The sequence below is a fragment of the Asterias amurensis genome, chromosome 14, assembly GCF_032118995.1.
Source record: "Asterias amurensis chromosome 14, ASM3211899v1".
NCBI lineage: Eukaryota > Metazoa > Echinodermata > Asteroidea > Forcipulatida > Asteriidae > Asterias > Asterias amurensis.
The window spans coordinates 2733450-2753033 of NC_092661.1; the positions used below are offsets into that span (position 1 = coordinate 2733450).

General features: G+C 39.9%; 1 protein-coding gene across 2 annotated transcripts in view; it reads left to right on the forward strand.

Moving 5' to 3' along the window:
- Positions 1–19584, forward strand: part of LOC139947456 (intersectin-1-like) — a 57886-nt gene that overhangs the window by 26341 nt on the left and 11961 nt on the right. For both annotated transcript variants that reach the window (XM_071945367.1, XM_071945368.1), the window contains 9 exons: positions 2598–3101; positions 3913–4034; positions 5438–5569; positions 6280–6316; positions 6568–6765; positions 15321–15442; positions 17071–17177; positions 17654–17729; positions 19043–19150. In XM_071945367.1, the coding sequence (XP_071801468.1) occupies positions 2598–3101; positions 3913–4034; positions 5438–5569; positions 6280–6316; positions 6568–6765; positions 15321–15442; positions 17071–17177; positions 17654–17729; positions 19043–19150 (1406 nt within the window). The remainder of the gene's footprint in view (positions 1–2597; positions 3102–3912; positions 4035–5437; positions 5570–6279; positions 6317–6567; positions 6766–15320; positions 15443–17070; positions 17178–17653; positions 17730–19042; positions 19151–19584) is intronic.

The following is a 19584-nucleotide window of genomic DNA, read 5'->3' on the forward strand; positions in this document are numbered from 1 at the left end:
GTGTATATACCATTTTGTACAGGGGGGTTCAATTTCGCGTGTTAAATAAAAAACATTAGACTCTGTTACATGTGTTTATTACAATTAAGTCACTCATGTACGCCTACCCAACTTACCAGCATTTTTTAAACGCATCAAACAGCAACCCATTGTTGAGAAACTTTATTTGTTCCATTTAACTCTGCACCATTAGTGGTACAGTCCATATGTCATCCCCCACACACAGAACGTATACACGCAAAAGTTGAAACATTTTCAAAAAGAAAGTAAATGCATTACTGATTCTTTTCATATACATTGTGTAGGTTTTGCCAGTTAAACCTACAAAAGAGTACATGGAATCACTGTTTAAGAATAGTATGCTTTCATAGTTGAAAACGAACTTTGTGAAATATCAACGGCTGTTTTGAAGCTGTAAACGAACATTCCATTCAAAGTTCTGAAGCAACAAAATTGTTAGAACGCAGCCTGGTCAGGACTCAGGATGTAGATTTTGCCAAATCCTTTTTGTATTAAGCAATCGGCCGTCGGGCTTTGTTATCGAAAGAGCCCTCATGTGCAGCTGAATCGGGTACTTTTTACGAATTTCTCCATACAAAATTAACCAAACTGGCCTACAAACCCTTAAAACAACAAGGCAACTGTTTTCTGTAAGTGAATTAAGTGAGAGGATGTAGGGGTAGCTGGCATACAAACCCTCAAAATAACTAGGCAAATGTTTTCTGAAAGTGAATTAAGTGAGAGAATGTAGGAGTAGTTATTAAAGACCAACAAAATTACCGTTTCTATTATTTTAGTTTGTAAATAGGGTTCCACAGATAATTATGATAACATATTATAAATAAATTGGATGTTTTATCAGGGGACTTTGTCACGCGGGGCACGTGCCCCGGCGGATGTTGACCAGAAAGTTTACATGAGAATTAATTGATATGACAATAAACTAAAAATTAATGAGGCCGACGCTCTGTTACTCCCAAAAGTGGTGGTAAAAACAGATTAGATGTTGCACAGGATGTTCTGAAAACTCGCTTTATTTGGTGCTCAGACAACTTTGTATGCGTCGTTGGACGTACACTCAATAAATCACGATGAATGGGGCCTTAGATTCTAAAATCGTGTACACGTCATTGGAAACAAAGCAAAAATCATTCAACAGTTATAGCAACCAAATCATTAAATATATTTATTTTCAATACAATTTGCAGAAATTGTCTTTGTCGTTAAAGTCCATACCAACTGGCGCGTTTTTTTTTTTTATCTGCTGTATACCAGAACTTCTTCGAAGCTTCCTTTTCAGTCAGATAAACTCCACGGCTATTAGTGGCTGTGATTATGAGTTTGTTTTAAAAGAGGGTACCACTTTCATACAAGCCTTTTTAGTCGGATTTCTCCTGTGCTATTAAGTATTAGCAGTGGTGATTATTGTTGAGGGGGGAGACCAGACTTAGACCACTAAAATCCGTGTAACTGAATTATACCAAAAGTGCTCAACACAATAAAATAAGTGTGTCATTGGAGCAATGTACGTGCTATCTAAGCATTATTACCCTTACAGTCATCTTAGCTGGGAAGTACTCAGTGCAGTGGATAAAATTGACACAATGACAAAAGCCGATTGAATTAAAACTATGCGTAAATGAGGCGAAACATAATCCACTTTACGGATGTGTTGGCCCGCTCGATCAACACTAAAATAAAATTATTACGAAATACCTTACATATTATGCCAAGTACCATCATTGCCAAGTATACCCATCCCCAATATTAAAGCTCAATTCCAGAAACGAACATCAATTCCTTTAGTTGGAGAACGCAAGAGAGAAGGTGAGGAGGAGAGGCGACGCGTCGCGACGTTTCACAACTAAGTTGTGCACGCTCAACAATTAATTTTTATCAAAATACAACATTAATGACAAATTTTCATACCGATTATAAATACAATTTCTAATCCAATCCTACGAAATGATTATTACCTGTAAGAATACCTCCCTTGCCCCCACATACCTCCCTTTCCCCCACATTACCTTTTACAACATTTGTATACTAGAATCCTCCTCATCCTAGAATCCTCCTCATCTAGCGGGGTGCCGCGCGAAGCGCGGCATCCCGCTAGTAATAATAATAATAATTATAATAATAACAAATTCTTATATAGCGCATTTCACAATAACCGTATCAATGCGCTTTACCTTAGTGCCCTGGTCATAGGGCCAATAACATCCCTTTTTAATGTTTCTCAGCTCCCTTGGGAGTATACAGCCCTGAGCTGCCTGTAAGGCGCGTTAAACTAAAAACAAAAGAAAGAAAAAAGACCCAACAAAATCAGTCCTTAAATACCTGTGACATAATAAGTTTTGAGAAGAGATTTAATTTTTTTTAATTTTTTGATACAAAGACAAGATTTAAGGTTAAGTGGTAGAGAGTCCCAGATGCGTCGAAAAGACCGTGGAAAAGACCGTAAATTCATTGAAACTTGTCAATGAGATGTCTTCAAATTGTCTTCATTTGGAAAAGTGCTGAATGGGAATAAAAACTTTTCTTCCAAGAAATGTTAAAGTATGTTATTTTTACTGATTTGAAACATTTCATTGCAGAATATGTAACCCTGTATCCCTACACATCGGACGAAGCCAGTGACTTGCATTTCTCAGCCGGCGAAACCATCATGGTCACAAAGAGAGAAGGTGATTGGTGGATCGGAACAATAGGCGATAGGAAGGGAGTCTTCCCAGCCAATTACGTGCAGCCTAAGAGCAGTGTTGTGGCGTCGACAGACGCAGCACCAGTGAACTCTATACCTGCTGACAACACTCCGTGGGTGAATCAATCCGGAGACCAGGGGGAAGACTATACGACGAGATTCCCTTACTCGTCCGATCAACCAGGGGATTTGAACTTCGAGGCCGGCCAGACTGTAACGGTCAGTAAGAAGGATGGTGATTGGTGGACGGGTCGGATAGGGGACAGGGAAGGCATATTTCCATCCAATTACGTCGTCCCTAAGGGAGGAGAGGTACCGCAGATAGTTGAGAGTCCGCCTGTGGTTGCTGCTCTGTCGGCCGAGAATGCAGCTAAGACTGGATCACTTACACGGAAAGGTATGGATATGAAATTTATTTCTGGAAAGATCATAACAAAGTGGCCTGTCGTGGCCGAGCCGATGAGAGCACTGGACTCTTCTGGTCAGCAGAGTGTGGGTTGGAGTCCCGGTCGTGACACTCAATCATTATTGCTGTGAAGAAAAAAAAAAGGAAAAAATACGCCAACACCCACTTAAAATAAGCCCCACCTGTGACATCCATGTAGCATAAAAAGCACCTTCTGACATCATACCTCTTCACTTTTGCTTTAATCTCCTCTCTTACAACACTCACCCCCTTAATATTATTATGACACAAACTCACCATAAAAGCAGGTGACAAAAAAACTGAATATTGAAGCCTTGAGCGTAACTGAGGGATGAATATGAGCGCTATATTAAAAGCTATACTATTATTATTGTATATCTTTCTGCAAAAATAGCGTGAGTTATTGCTACTGGAAAATACTGGATGTTGAACTGCCTTGAGCGTCACTGCGTGACGGATATGAGCGCTTTATAAGAAGCTACTATTATTATTATTTTATTCTGCAGAGACAGCGCGAGTTATTGCGCCGTACACGAACTGGAAAATGTTGACATGGTTGAAGCGCCATGAGCGTCACTGAGTGACAGATATGAGCGCTACAGAAGAAGCTACTATTATCGTTAAATATTTTTTTGCAGAGATAGCGCGAGTTATTGCACCATACACCACTACTGGAAAATACTGAAAGTGGAAGTTAAACTGCCTTGAGCGTCACTGAGTGACGGATATGAGGGCTACATCAGAAGCCACTCTTAGTATCATTATTATTATCATTTTGCAGAGATAGCGCGAGTTATCGCACCCTACACCGCTACTAGTGCTGAGCAGCTGAGTCTATCGTTGGGTCAGCTCATTGCCGTCCGTAAGAAGAATCCCAGTGGCTGGTGGGAAGGAGAGCTCCAGGTAAGACCCTGACTTCTACCTCTCAAAAATAAAGTAAACCATCTCAAGCTTGGGCTATGCACGCTGCATACGCATTGGAACCGGCCTTCAGGCCTATTCATTTTTGGAGCAGCATGTACTTTGCACGCAGTGGTGGTCAGACATCAGACGGTGCATGGAGCCGGATCCCAAGCCGACTCGTTTGGGAAATGCCCCAAGACTCCTTGGCCCAATTTTGGAAAGCTGTTCAGCATAAAATACTGCGAGCAAACTTCTTTGCTGAAAATGTGGGTACCAATTACGACGGTGTAAGCTTTATTAAATTTCGGCTGGTAACCAGTTTCTGTTAAGCAAGGTTTTTCTGTGCTTAGCAAACTAACAGGCTTCATGGAATTGGGCCCCGGAGGGCAGGCCAGTTGAAATGTTGAAACAAATTAAGAGCTCTCTTCGCAGCAGAGAAAGTTAAAGATGCTATGTCAGATTTTTGGCCCCAAACATTAAATTGAGTGAATGGTATTTCAAAGAGTATCACCCGCTCTAACGAAAACAAGTTTAACTTTTACTTTTAATAGTCAGGAACCATGAAAAAAATTAAAACGTTTCTTATAAAACACATGAGAATTGGTCACGTGATATATTGTCGGGATCCCGTCAAAAACCAATTTTGAGCACTTTATTTTACTGCTACTTAATTGACGGACTTTTTCGAGCAATGGCTCAAATGAAAGCTTGTAACTTTCTCGACCCCCATCAAAATACCTATTGAATTTTAAATCAAAATGTTTGGGTCAAACCGGCCAAAAATATGACATAGCATCTTTAATAACAAGCATTCCAATAAGCCAAAGAAGTAGTCCTTTCTCAGGGCTCGTATTTAACACTGGACTGCCAGCCTGAGGTCAGTACTTTTAGTATTAGGCCATTAAAACCACAACAGGACAAGCCCATTAGTGATAGTAAAACCTCATTGTGTAATGCCTTCTTTGTGAACTATACTGAACTGAACTTGTACAATTATGTTAAAGGCAGTGGACACTATTGGTAATTGTCAAAGACTAACCTTCACAGTTGGTGTATCTCAACATATGCATAAAATACACACCTGTGAAAATTTGAGCTCAGTCGGTCGTCGTACTTGCAAGATAAAAATGAAAGAAAAAACACCCTTGTCACACGAAGTTGTGTGCAATTAGATGGTTGATTTCGAGACCTCAAGTTCTGAGGTCTTGAAATCAAATTCGTGGAAAATTACTTCTTTCTCGAAAACTATGGCACTTCAGAGGGAGCCGTTTCTCACAATGTTTTATACCATCAGCCTCTCCCCATTACTTGTCACCAAGAAAGGTTTTATGCTAATAATTATTTTGAGTAATTACCAATAGTGTCCACTGCCTTTAAGTTGACGTTTGTCCGTTTCCTTACAGGCGCGTGGCAAGAAGAAGCAGATTGGCTGGTTCCCTGCCAATTACGTACAAATAATGGGTGGAACTGGAACGCCGGGTACCAGCACACCATCAGAGCTAGGATCACCCACAACCGCAATTTCTCCAAAACCGGTTTGTGATTTTTATTTATTTATTATTTCACTTTATTTCACTTTATTTCACTTTATTTCACGCATGTAGCTGAAAAAGAATTTCTTTCATAATATACAATGTTTAACCTGTTAAACCTGGTGCACAAGGCAGTCGCTAGCGACCACCAAAAACATGCCAAATTGGACTTTTATAAACAGTTGTAACTTAAAAACTACTACCGCCATATATATCCCCCTCATTCGATTGTTTAGAGCGAGTGTTGAGCTTTCATTTGGTGTGATGCTCAACAGGGGGTGTTATTGAAACATTTTGAGAAAAACAGGGTTGAACATGTTCTTTTTTTTTGCATTTTTAAAGATTGATCTGTGCACCAAAGGGTTAAAAAAAAAAAGAATTTCTGTAAAAAAAATTCACAAAGTCACATTATAACATTTTGTCAACTTGCTTCACAGGAATACAGAAGATTGCAAAACTACGAAAAGTTTTGTATACCTGCTTTCTACATGTACATATCTTAATACTTGTTTTGACAAGATATTTCCAGTAGGAATGACTTTTGACTTCAACCATTTTGACTTAGCGGAAGGAGGTAGATCTTACGGTCGTTGTGGGCATTTTGGTACAAATTACCTATGGCCACAATGGTCTTTAGAGGGTTAAAAAAGAATGGTCAAACAAAAAAGTTACATGTACTTGGTTTTTCAGTTTATGTGTCTTTTCCGTTTCAGGTCGGGGATAGAGTAGCCACTCCCTCTGCTGATTCAGGTAAGTTTTCCAGTCAACCCATACCCGTTTTATACCCACACCCGTTTTATACCCATACCCATTTTATACCCATACCTCAGTTTTAACCCCAGGCTCTCTTTTCAGTCCCAGTATGTCAAGTGATCACTTTATACCCAAATTTGAAGCAGAACGAGAATTAGCAATCCTTCCAGACGGGAAATGATTATCCTTTGCTCCACCCATACCCGTTTTATACCCAGTTTTAACCCAAGGCTCTCCTTCACCCCCAGTTTGTCAGGTGATCACGTTATACCCGTACGTGAAGCAGAACGATGATGAGCTGTCCTTCGGGAAGGGAATTGTTCTCAACGTCACTAGTAAAGCAGACAAAGATTGGTGGAAGGGGGAACTCAACGGCAGCACGGGGGTCTTTCCCGCAAACTACGTCCAGGAACTTAGCGAGGCAGGAAAAGGGAATGACGTTAATTGTAAGTAGACTTTGTTTTTTCATTGTTTACATTCATAACTTCTTTGCATCAAGATTGAGAAAGCGAGCTAGCTTTTTTATTTGTTTAAATTTTTGGGAGTAGAGGAAAGAAGTAGAGATCCCTATCAGAGCGTCGTGGTTGATCACACAAACATTAACACTGTCTGCGACTATTTTGTCGACTCTACTTATTCTGTATAATGCCTTAAAGACACTGGACACTATTGGTAATTGTCAAAGACTAGTCTTCTCACTTGGTGTATCTCAACATATGCATAAAATAACAAACCTGTGGAAATTTGAGCTCAATCGGTCGTCGAAGTTGCGAGAATATTAATGAAAGAAAAAAACACCCTTGTCACACAAAGTTGTGTGCGTTTAGATGGTTGATTTCTAAATCTGAGGTATCGAAATCAAATTCTTGGAAAATTACGTCTTTCGCGAAAACTACTCCACTTCAGAGGGAGCCGTTTCTCACAATGTTTTATACTACCAACCTCTCCCCATTACTCATTACCAAGTAAGATTTCGTGCCAATAATTATTTCGAGTAATTACCAATAGTGTCCACTGCCTTTAAGCCTCCTGTGCTGACAAAAACAATGACGATCTTCATGCCACGTCTTGGGGGCAATTTACAGGCAACCAGTTCCAGGCAATCTGCAAGAAGAAAGGTCATTCTAGTTTCAGTTTACTAAGTATTTTTCTATGGGGGGGATGTAGTTACAGCTAGGAGATTGCCAATTTGTTCCTTATGCATGCATCGCAGTAAGTTGCCTTCAAGACGCCTGAAAAAAATTTCCCTGTGTGACAAGGGCCCAATTTCATGGTTCTGCTAATACCGTAAGCAAAGAATCGTACACTTATGGAAGCAGGGGATCTGTGCTTACGTCAAGCTTATTTCATGGGTTAACTGAGATTTTTGGCTTGCGAGCATGTGTACTCCACATTACAAGGCTAGCACAGAAAATTGATACTTGTGGTGCAAGCGGAGAGTGGTGATTGTTAGTGCAGAACTCGGCGCTTAGCAGAGCGGTGAAATTGGGGCCCAAGCTACGCCCTCTAGACTTTAAAGCAACAATTCTTCAGTCTGTCTCCTGGCCTTTTCATTATCTTCTACTTACCTCATCTCTGCTCTCTTTATCTTTTGGCTTGTAGAACTCCGTACTCAGTTTGCGGCTCGAAAGACCCACACCCGACAAGAAGCCAGATTTAAACCCCTCCCCAAAAAGGAATCTCTCATCCTCTCTCTGTTGTGTTGCCACGGCAACAAAACTGCAACGGCGACACCTGTCGGGTCGACAACTCCCAAAAAAACAAAAACCTTCCCGAGCGTCTCTCTGTCTTTATGTTTGTGTCCAAAGCATGCAATGGTGTTTTTGATCCTGGCTTTTGTAAAGTCGGGTAGTGGGTCTTTCACAGCGGAGTTCTGCAGGTGTGATTAAGACAAGTTTCTTTCATCAAACTGTGGCCGTATCGCAGCTGGGGTGCGTCTTGGCCGGTCGTAACCAATAAATGTTTCCGTTGGCTTGGTTAGACACTAATCAGTGACCAAAACCTATGTTAGTTATATCCGCCAAAACGCACCCCTGTTTTCAATCTCATCTTTATTTTTTTTTCTGAAACTTGAAAATGATGACGTCAAAAGTGCAAGCAATTTTTTTCTTTCGCATGATGAGCAGTGTTTAGACCCACTACGAGACTATAGCCGTAAACTGTTAATATTTAAAGGAACACGTTGCCTTGGATCGGACGAGTTGGTCTGTAAAAAGGGTTTGTAACCGTTTGTTATAAAATGCATATACGGTTGGAAAGATGTTTTAAAAGTAGAATATAATGATCCACACAAATTTGCCTCAAAATTGCGTGGTTTTCCTTTTACTGTGCGAACTAACACGGTCTGCCATTTATGACTCCCATAAATGGCCGACCGAGGTAAAAGGAAAACCGTGCAGTTTAGAGGCATGTTTTTGTGGATCATTGTATTCTACTTTAAAAACTTCTTCCTACCCATATGCAGTTTATAACAAACGGTTACAAATGCTTTTCAAAGACCAACTCGACCAATCCAAGGCAACGTGTTCCTTTAATCAGGCCAGTATTTCTCTTTGATAGGCATGATAGGGTTTGCTTCCTTTTTGTTTACTCCTGTGAACTACACTAAGACTGTTTAAAAAATGAAATGAAATCATGTAAACATTAACTGTAAGTGTCAGATAATTACTTCTTATGCAACTCTTGTTTCTATAAGTCCATCTGGGCTCTTAATGTATTATTGTGACTTCCAGAAAATTTCTTTGTAATCTGCCAAAATCTTTCGAAAGTACTGCCATTTATTTCAAAGAGGCTTTTGTGAATTGTAAAGGGTTCAGAAAAGTTAGAGGAGCAATTTTTCAATCTGACGAAAGGGTGGTGGGGATTGTGAGTTGATAGAAGGTGAACGGACAATTGTGGGGTGTTTTTTTCCAACGCTAAGTGAGACATTTTGAAACTCAAGATGGCAGCAAACTATTTTGAGGTGAAAAGGGTCATCTTTAAAGTCAATATTTGAGTTTATTGAATTCTTGAAGAGAATATTTATTTCTGTAACCGTCTCCGGACATGGCAATTTTTATTTGACATTTTTTTAAAGCGTTCTTTTCCATTGGAAAATGTTTACCAAACAGGGATTCTGTTTTGTATTTGATATGAAAGTTAGTTTGTCAACATTGGATAGGAATTAATCTGTCAGTTGAGAACATAACCTTTGTACTCTGGCCTTTTTGGCACAAGACGCTTATGGCCACTGAGGTTTCAAGCCGCTTGTGTGGCCGCTATTGGCTTTTGGGTACAGGCCGCTTGTGGCCAGTGGTCACCATGGGCTTCTTGGCACAAGACGCTTATGGCCACTAGGGTTTCAAGCCGCTTGTGTGGCCGCTATTGGCTTTTGGGTACAGGCCGCTTGTGGCCAGTGGTCACCATGGGCTTCTTGGCACAAGACGCTTATGGCCACTAGAGTTTCAAGCCGCTTGTGTGGCCGCTATTGGCTTTTGGGTACAGGCCGCTTGTGGCCAGTGGTCACCATGGGCTTTTTGGTACAAGCTGACTGTGGCCACTATGGGCGATTTGATACACACTGATTGTGGCCACTATAGCTGGTTTGGTCCACACCGCTTGTGGCTGTTACAGGCTTTTTGGTACAAGCCAACTTTGGTCGCTATGGGATCTTTGGTCCAAGCCACTTTTTGCCGCTATGGGCTTTTTAGTCCAAGCCACTTTTGGCCGCTATGGGCTTTTTAGTAGCCACTTTTGGCCGCTATGGGCTCTTTGGTCAAAGCCACTTTTGGCTGCTATGGGCTTTTTAGTAGCCACTTTTGGCCGCTATGGGCTCTTTGGTCCAAGCCACTTTTGGCCGCTATGGGCTTTTTAGTCACTGTTAGTAGCCACTTTTGGCCGCTATGGGCTCTTTGGTCCAAGCCACTTTTGGCCATTATGGGCTTTTTGGTCCAAGCCACTTTTTGCCGTTTGGGCTTTTTGGTACAAGCTGATTGTGGCAACTATAGTCTTTAAATGGTTGTGTTACTTTTGCGTAGTAACCGATTTGTTTTTATTTATTTTGGTGCTACATGTATAAGACAAAGACAGTATCAGTGCAAACGCATTGATGATGATATTGAGTTGGTTTCATATTTTGTTTTAAAGATGTACATTTCAAAAGGTAAGATAGTGATTTCTTGGCTCTTTGTTGAGAGTTTTGGTTTGTACAAATTGCAAGGAGTACTTATTCATGTATGGAAAGGCCTACTTTGGTCTGTACTTATAGTCTGGACGTTTCTAAATATATTGCGAACTTCGATTGTTTTATTACTATTGCACACGGGGAAAGTGACAAAGATAATGACAGCATTGTAAAGGTCTTATAGGGAAGGTACACGTTTGGTAATTGTCAAAGCCCAGTCTTCTCACTTAGTGTATCCCAACACAAGCATAAAATAACAAGGCTGTGAAAATTTGAGCTAAATTGGTCGTCGAAGTTGCGAGAAAATGACGAGAGAAAAACTCCCTTGTGGTACGAATTTGTCTGCTTTCAGATAGGAATAAAAGACTTCTGGCTACATGTAGGTAGAAGTCTTTTATTATTTTAGTGAGAAATTACCTCTTTCTCAAAATCTATGCTACTTCAGAGGGAGCCGTTTCTCACAATGTTTTATACTATCAACAGCTCTCCAATGCGCCGTTACCAAGTCAGTTTTTAAAGGTTAATATTTGTTTTGAGTAATTACCAAACGTGTACCTTCTCTTTAAATATGAGGCCAAATGCCCAAACCGGGCACTTTCAAGAAATAGTATTAATTTTCATAGTTAGCACCAGTGATTCACAGACTAAATCATGCAAGGAATTTGATAAAATTCTGTCGTGCTGCACTGAATATTTATACAAAAATGCTTTGTGCATTCATAAACTGATTTTGTTGCCAGTATTTGGCTGACTTTACACTGTGTAACATCAGGGCCCAATTTCATAGCGCTGCTTAGCGGCCGATTTTGTGCTTACTTTGCAATTTCTATTTCATAGCGCTGCTAACCGTAAGCACACGAAAAGGCATGCTAACCTTCCGGTGCTTACCGCACGAAAATAAATGACGTCACAATGCAAATCCATGGTAAATATGCAATATGGCCACCCAATTTTTCTGCTAACCTGTGAAATACGCTAAGGCTTAAGCAATTTTTTCTGCTACAGTAAGCTTGCAAATTTGCTTACCAATAAGCAGCGCTATGAAATTGGGCCCATTTGGGAGCTGCATTTTGTACATGTATGATACAGTGCAAGCGTGCCGTCCCTATATCAGATCATACAACACTCTAGATGATTCTGCAGAAAATTTCCCCTAAAATAAACCAATCTTTCAATGTGCTTTTTTTTTTTTATCAGCCCCTGACACTACACAAATCCTCATTATGCTGAATGCAAATATAATTGTTGGGCATTTACCTTGTAAATAAATTGTATAAAAAAAAAACGCTTTTGTGACAAATACTACTACAAGGAGTGTCAGGGAGCCAGTTCTGTGCAGTCCTGATATTTCACGGAGGCATCAAAGGCGATTGCCTCCATGCCCCCTGGTCATTGCCTTGGTGCCCTTGAAAGACTCCAGTAGAAATTTACAATTTCCTCATAGGGTGCCCCTTTACCCCCCAAAAATGCCTCGGTGCCCTTCCTCTTTCAAAATGAAGCATACATGCCTCCATGCCCCCTGGTCATTGCCTTGGTGCCCTTGAAATGCTCCAGTAGAAATTTACAGTTTAGGGTGCCCTTTACCAAGAAAAAATGCCTCGGTGCCCTTCCTCTTTCAAAAACGAAGCATATTAGGCCCGTGTGTGTCTTTGTCTTTCACAAACTTGACTGTAAATGACGTTGGACATTTTCAACTGAGATTGATTCAGTTCTGGTAAATTCTTGTTTGCGACATTCTAAAGTGTTGTTATCGGCTCTACAGGGTGTAACTGTAAATGTAAGGTTCTGGTTAGGACAGCAAGCAAGTTCAAATCAGGTCATTAAAGGTACATGTAATTGTTATGATGTTGAATATTTGTATACCTTGATGATGCAAAACGCCCAAATCAAATAATGCAAGGATTTAAACTTTAAAGTTGCTCACCAAATATGGTATATCAGGGAGGTTTAGCTTCACGCTACACGAGCAAATTTGTGAACGTGAACGTCAATACACCGATCCATTAGGCTTTGCCCACGACGCACTTTTGAGCAAGAACACGTGAGCCTCTCCAATGCACAACTCTGCCACGTGAGCTAAGCGTCCGCACGCATGTTGGACTTTTATAGTGTCCGACTTTTGGTTGTGCATTGGGTTGTGATTGGTCAATACGCAATGGGTCGGAGCTTAATGGATCGATCTATTGTTTCTAGGTTATGTCACCACTTTGGGATTATTTCATGTCTGCACATACATACCTGACGTGAGAAATGTTTACTTCACGTACTGGTAACGTGAGATTTTAACAACACAATTTTTTGACGTTTGCTTAATATACTGGCAGGAAACACTGAAATTGAGCTAAACTGGATTGGTACCAATAAACTGTACATGTGAATGTTACTCCTTTTTTTTTATCAATGTATATTTCTTTAAACTCTTTAAAGTACATGTAACTACATGCTTATAAATTGATTATTTTTTATTATGGTTTTGTACCTTCGAAAAAGCCTTTAGGAATTACACTATTATTTATCACAAAAAAATCTATGTTTATTTTAAAGAATGAATACAAAGTCAATCTTTTATAGTTTACCAACATGAAAAAAAACGCTACTTGCGAAACTTAAAGGAACGTTACGGAATTGGTAGAAACAAAAATCGTGAAGACCACAGATTTACATCAAACTTACACGGTCTAATGATGATCCCTTGAAATATTTCTGTCTGAAATGTCATATTTGATGAGAAATAAATAATCTAATTTCGCATTTGGAGTTCATCGCTCAGTGAGCATTTTATTAATTTTATCAATGCAAAATTTGTAACCCGTTTTTCACTATTTTCTCATGACCCAGATGGCCGATCGATCTCAAACTTCTACAGGTTTGTCAGTTTATGTATATGGTGGATTACATAAAGTGCTTACACTGCCAGCAACTGTTTTGTTAGCAAAAACCAATTCTGTAATGTTCCTTTAATGAAATCAATCTGAAAACTTTGTGATTTTTATTTTTGTTCAATCATGGAAGTGTTACGCTGAAAGTAAATACTTATCAATCATCTCATAATTAATAAAATTTAAACTGTTTTATAAAAAATTATGTAATTTATTTTTGAAGTGGTTGTTCTGCAACCTTAACCCTCTCACTCTCTGACCATTAAATATCATTCACTGTGATTTTCAATGATGAACAGTCGCCCTATTGGTTAGAGTTTTGTAGGTTTTTGTACAAGTCAAATGTTATTTCTCCAGGTTTTTTTTTTTGCAGACAAGAAAAAAAAAATCAAACTCATTTCTCTTCAAAAAAAAAAACATTGAAAGGGCAAGCACTTATTATAAGATGAAAACTTGTGAAATTTCAGTGTTAAAAACCACAATCTTCTTTTGACAAATTTCTGCAATGTATCCTGTCTTTTAATATTATTTCTTTACTATATTCAGGTGCATGCTACTGCCGTTATTTTAGACAATGTGTATAATTATTATTGAATGCAGCAAATATTAATATAACAACTCCAATAAATATCTTAGTACAAACCTGACTTAACCACTGGAGTTTAAGAGTGCATTTTGTAACAATTATTGTTTGTTGTCGGTTTTATTTAAGTTTAGTTCTCTCTTTTTTTTTTAGTGGAGCTCTAAGACTCCGTTTATTCATCACCAGTGAAAACAATACAAACATCTTCAATGGAACATTAACACATATACTGTTAGATCAATACATTATGTACATTGTGAATACATTAAAATGACAGTGAACAAAAGGTGATATACATCAATCTACAAGAACATCAAAACATGATAAAAAGCAAATTTATGCAAGCAAAATGCTAAACTTAAAGCGAACAAACATCAATTTTAATTTTTAATTAAATTTGTTCTAAAAATTATTACTGTTATATATTCATATTTATTTACATTGATTTATTTGTTTGTTTATTTATTTGTTTGTTTGTGGTAGGTTGGTTATATAGAAACAGAACCCGGAGAACGCCGACTGTGTCATTGTCCTTACAGTTTCGTTGTGAGACCATTTTAATGGCCTCGCATACGCCTTTCTTTTTGGGCGCGCATATATATGCCATTTTGCCATACACGCGTGTCACCTGAATTCCATTGTGCCATACATGCGTGTCAGGCGATGATCATTTTGCCATACACGCGTATCGCGCTGTATCGGTATGCCGCGTCCATAGACGACACAGAGGACGGTCAGGTCAGCGTTCTCTGAGATCTATTTCTATGGTTGGTTACAAAAGGATTTTTTTTTTAATTTTTTTTTTACGGGGGGAGGACTGGACAACATTATAAGACAGGGGTCGAAATTGCCAATAGCCCGCTAGTCCGGGACTACCAGATTTACAGCCGGACTACTGATTTTTCCAGTTTGATAGCCCGACGGGCTAGTGGAAAAACAATGCAAAAATCATCATTACAAACAACAAAGAACTGTGCTATGGTGTATTGTAAAGTTTGAGCCGTGACACGAGACATAATGTGTCTTTCGGGCTACCAAAATCTCATCAGGGCTACTAAAAATTATTGGTTACTAGCCCCGCTGACTACCATGAAAATACACTTAATTTCAACCCCTGTAAGAGTAAGAGGGTGAAGTTATTTGTTTTGACCCATATTTAATTCTAGAGTTGGAACATAATCTCAAGTATATGTCTTAAGTCTTTAGGATCAAAGTCTTAGGTCTTGGGTTCAAAGTCCGCGGTGTTAGTGTCAGCTTGTGGGGGTCAGGTCTTATGTCGCTGGGATCAATTAAGTTCTTGATTGCAAGATGTAAATGTTTACATGAAATGAAATAAATTAAAACATATTGACAAGGTATTCTTCTTCATATTTCCAGGGACGAAGGATCTTCATTTGTTAGAGACGACCTCACCAATGGAGAGACATCGTCAGGAAAGCATTCATGAAGTTATTAATACAGAGCAGGCGTACGTGGATGACCTCGCCTTAGCTATAGAGGTCAGAACCATTCCATCAATCATACACCAAATCATGTGATAGATAAGATAGTAGTGGCAGTGTCATGGCCGAGCGGTTAAGAGCACCGGATTCAAGCACTGGTGTTTGGTCAGCGGGGTGTGGGTTCGGATCCCGGTCGTGACACTTGCTACATAAAATTGGGGAGGAAGTGCTTTCTGCTCTACCGGCTAGGCTTCGAATTGATGATACCCAAGCCTTCATTCGTATGGACTGTGAAAGGGGTAACCCTATTTCAGCCCTAGGAGTAGGTGGCAATGGCCTCTGGACAAAAAAAATAATTGTAGCCCACACCTTGAAGTGGCCTTCAGGCCTTGTGTGTCAGGCGTCTTGCATAAAAAAATAAAATAAAAAAAAAGTAGTAGGGTCATTGCTCAACACGGACATTCATTGCCAAATTCCTCTCTTGAAGTAGCTGCGAGCTCTCCTTTCATAGTCATCACTAGTCTTGGTTCAAGACTCTCCTGGATTTGTCGCAAGAGGGCGCGCTATCACCCCCAACCCGCTATCAACCACGAACCGCTAGCACAGGAGAGTCTTGGCACATTTGTTAAATCTCCCCCAAAATCGGGGGGAAACATAATGCGCGTGCGTAGGTTTCCCCGCAGAGCCCACCGCTTCCGTTTGGGGGGAGATTTAACGAATGTGCCAAGACTCTCCTATGATAGCGGTTCTCGGGTGACAGTGGTTCGCAATTGATAGCGCGTTTGGGGTGATAGCGCGCCCTCTTGTGACAAATGCAGGAGAGTCTTGAACCAAGACTTAAGCCATTACAGGCTCTCCTGGTGTAGGCTCTCCAGGTTGTTCAGTCTGATGCCAGGTTATGCCAGGTGGTAAGGGAGACGTCCTCTTGAGTGTCGTCCTTCCTTATAACGCAGAAAGGGACGTCCTGCATGCCTACCTCCTCAAGCTCACTGCAAAAGAGGCCTATCACTGGTCTCTCGGTGGTCATTCTTTAGATGTGTCCAATCCATCGCAGCTGGCATGGTATAATGAACTATTAAACAGTAATGTGTACAACCATGCATAAAATCTCTTTTGGAAGAGTGCTTGCTCCAAAAAGAGCTGGTCTTGAGTGTCCGTCTGAAAGCTCAAAAAAGTAAATACGGGTTTCCATGAGCAGAGCTGTGTAAAGAGTAACTAGTTTGTTTGACCAGTTTTCTTTTGGTCACGTGGTTGCTGGACACCTTTTTTGGTCCAAGTGTAGCACAACTCCCTGTGCGAGTGAAGCCCGGTTCATACTTCCTGCGAATGCAAATGCGACACGAACGTTGACGTCACAGATTCGCAACGAATAATTCGCAGCAGTACAACTCTGCTCAACTCACATGCGAATATTGATGCTAAAGGAGGGTTGTGACGTCAAATTCACGTCAAATTCGCTTCGCCTTCGCAGGAAGAATGAAACGGGCTCTAGTCTTTCACCCGGTGTGCGCACATGTGTTCTTTGGACTGAGAGTGGATTCTAATCGTCAGTTGTCGCGACTCTCTCAATAAAAAGCTCTGGTCTTGAGAGTAGACCTCACACCCCTCTTTCATTAATTCTGCACTTAACAAAAGTGACGCCAGTTCTTAAGATCTTTGCATTTTTTTTCACATTTTTTTTACAGGTCTTTCAGAAGCCCCTCAGTGAATCCGGACAGTTGGATGTGCAAGAAATCTCAAGAATCTTCGTTAATTGGAGAGAAATTATTCAGTGCAATACAAAACTACTTAAGTAAGTCACATTTGGTTTATTGTGAATTTTTGAATGTGTACATGTACATTTGTCAGTAAATACATGTACATGTTACATGTACATGGAGGTAAAAATTAAATTAACTGCTACCTCCATGGTAATACACCGATCCATTAAACTCCGCCCACGGCGCACGTGTGAACAAGAACATGTGAGCCTCTCCAATGCCATTCTGCACAACTCTGTCGGTGTCACACGCGCCAACCTTATTTTGTCAGACCTTTGGTTGCACAATGGGTTGTGATTGGCCAATACGCAATGGGGCGGAGCTTAATGGGTCGGTCTATTAGCACTCCCTTCTGATTACGGCACTTTTGCTCAAAATACCTTGATATTGAGCCTGTGTGTTTACCATTGAGCATGTTGAGTGCTACTGTAATGAGGAATTGCGTAAAAACACTAAATTAAACTACAGACTTTTCTGAGTTTGTTTTGTTGTCATTTCTTGTTTTTAGGTCTTTACGAGTTCGGAAGAAGATGTCTGGTGAGGGAAAGCTGATCCATATGATTGGTGATATTCTGTGTGAACAGGTAAAAACAATCAACAATAATTGTAACTAAAATCCAATAATCATTTATTTCTTCATGGCGTTTACAATACAATGATATGTGCAGGTTATTTACCATTGCATATTTATTTCAAGTGATCAATGAACAGTCAGTCAGTCAGTTGAGCGAGAGGATGTCTTCAGCCGACGCCTTCTCGGCAAACTCTGATGGTCGTCTTCCAAGCATCCCAGTCACAGCATCAGCGTCCTAAGCTCGGATGTTTCCTGTTGTGTAGCGTCCTTCTTCAGCTGGTCTACTAATGAAGTTCTTCTCCTGCCCTTATTCCTGATTCCGTCAATGGGTTCCCGGAGAACTAGGGGGCTCACAGCTAGCTCTGGATGGCGGACACAGTGTCCAGCAAGCCTCATTCTTCGTTCCCTGATCTTAGCAGTTACCCTTGGTACATGTAGGGCAGCGTAGAACATAATAAAAGCAAACAAAGTCAAATCTGTGGACATTTCAAGTAACCATTTTCAAATATTTGTGCGTCATTATATAGTCACAGTCAGCAAGTAGGAAAAAAGCGAAGAATAGTGCATTTGTGACCCACTCTGTGAAAATGAGTCACATGTCGCCCAATGCAATATCAAGTTATGGACAGTCTAATGTGGAAAATGTAAAAAATAAAAATAAAAATAAAACTTTTCTTTCTTTTCTTTTTAAGATCTTTAGATGCATGGTTAACCTTTATAACACTTACTTTTAGGCAATAAAGCTATGAATACAACAATTTTGTGATCATACTTATGGCTAATTTGTATCCTTTTGCACACAATGGTCGTTTAAAATATCATTTTACTTGTAATTCGTTTTTCACAAAAAAATAGTGTAGTGGCTAATTTCAAACGGGAGTAACTCAGCAACGCGATACACCCCAAAGCTCAGACACATACCAAATTACTGCTGCTGATATGTTCTTTCCAGCCATGCATATAAGTCAATTCCTGAAATTGCCTACATCTGACTCATTTTCACAGAGCGTGTCACATTATGCTTTTCCCCTATGGCAGACAATTTCGAGCACTTTATCTGGAGATATCTCAAAGTGCTTTGTCACAAGTGCACAGAGCTGCTTTGGATAATGTGAGACACACTTAAATTTAGCGTCTTGAAGACGCTTTCAAGGTGCTGTGGTGCAATCTGTAGCCAATTTACAGAGCTAAACATTTTCAAGGAAATCAACAAGCGCTGGACTGCGCTAGAAACACTGATTGTTGTTTTCAAAACTTCTGATTGATAGTAAGCCAAGTTTTATAAGTTATTTAACTTTGAATTGTGTTGTAATTTTTTAACAGCTCCCTCGCATGACGGCCTACATCCGATTTTGTAGTTGTCAATTGAATGCATCGAGTTTGCTACAACAGAGGCTAGACAATGATGCAGAATTTAAAGAGTACATAAAGGTAACGAAGAATTCTCTGTCAGTTTTTTTTTTTTTTTTAGCTTTTGGAATGAAGAATTTAGTAATTAAAGGCAGTAGACACTATTGGTAATTACTCAAAATAGTTATGAGCACAAAACCTTACTTGGTAACGAGTAATGGGGAGAGGTTGATGGTATAAAACATTGTGAGAAACGGCTCCCTCTGAAGTAACGTAGTTTTGGAGAAAGAAGTAATTTTCCACGAATTCGATGTCGAAACCTCGGATTTAGAACTTGAGGTCCCGAAATCAAGCATCTGAAAGCACACAACTTCGTGTGACAAGGGTGTTTTTCTTTTATAGTTATCTCGCAACTTCGACGACCAATTGAGCTCAAATTTTCAAAGGTTTGTTATCTTATGCATATGTTGAGATACACCAAGTGAGAAGATTGGTCTTTGACTATTACCAATAGT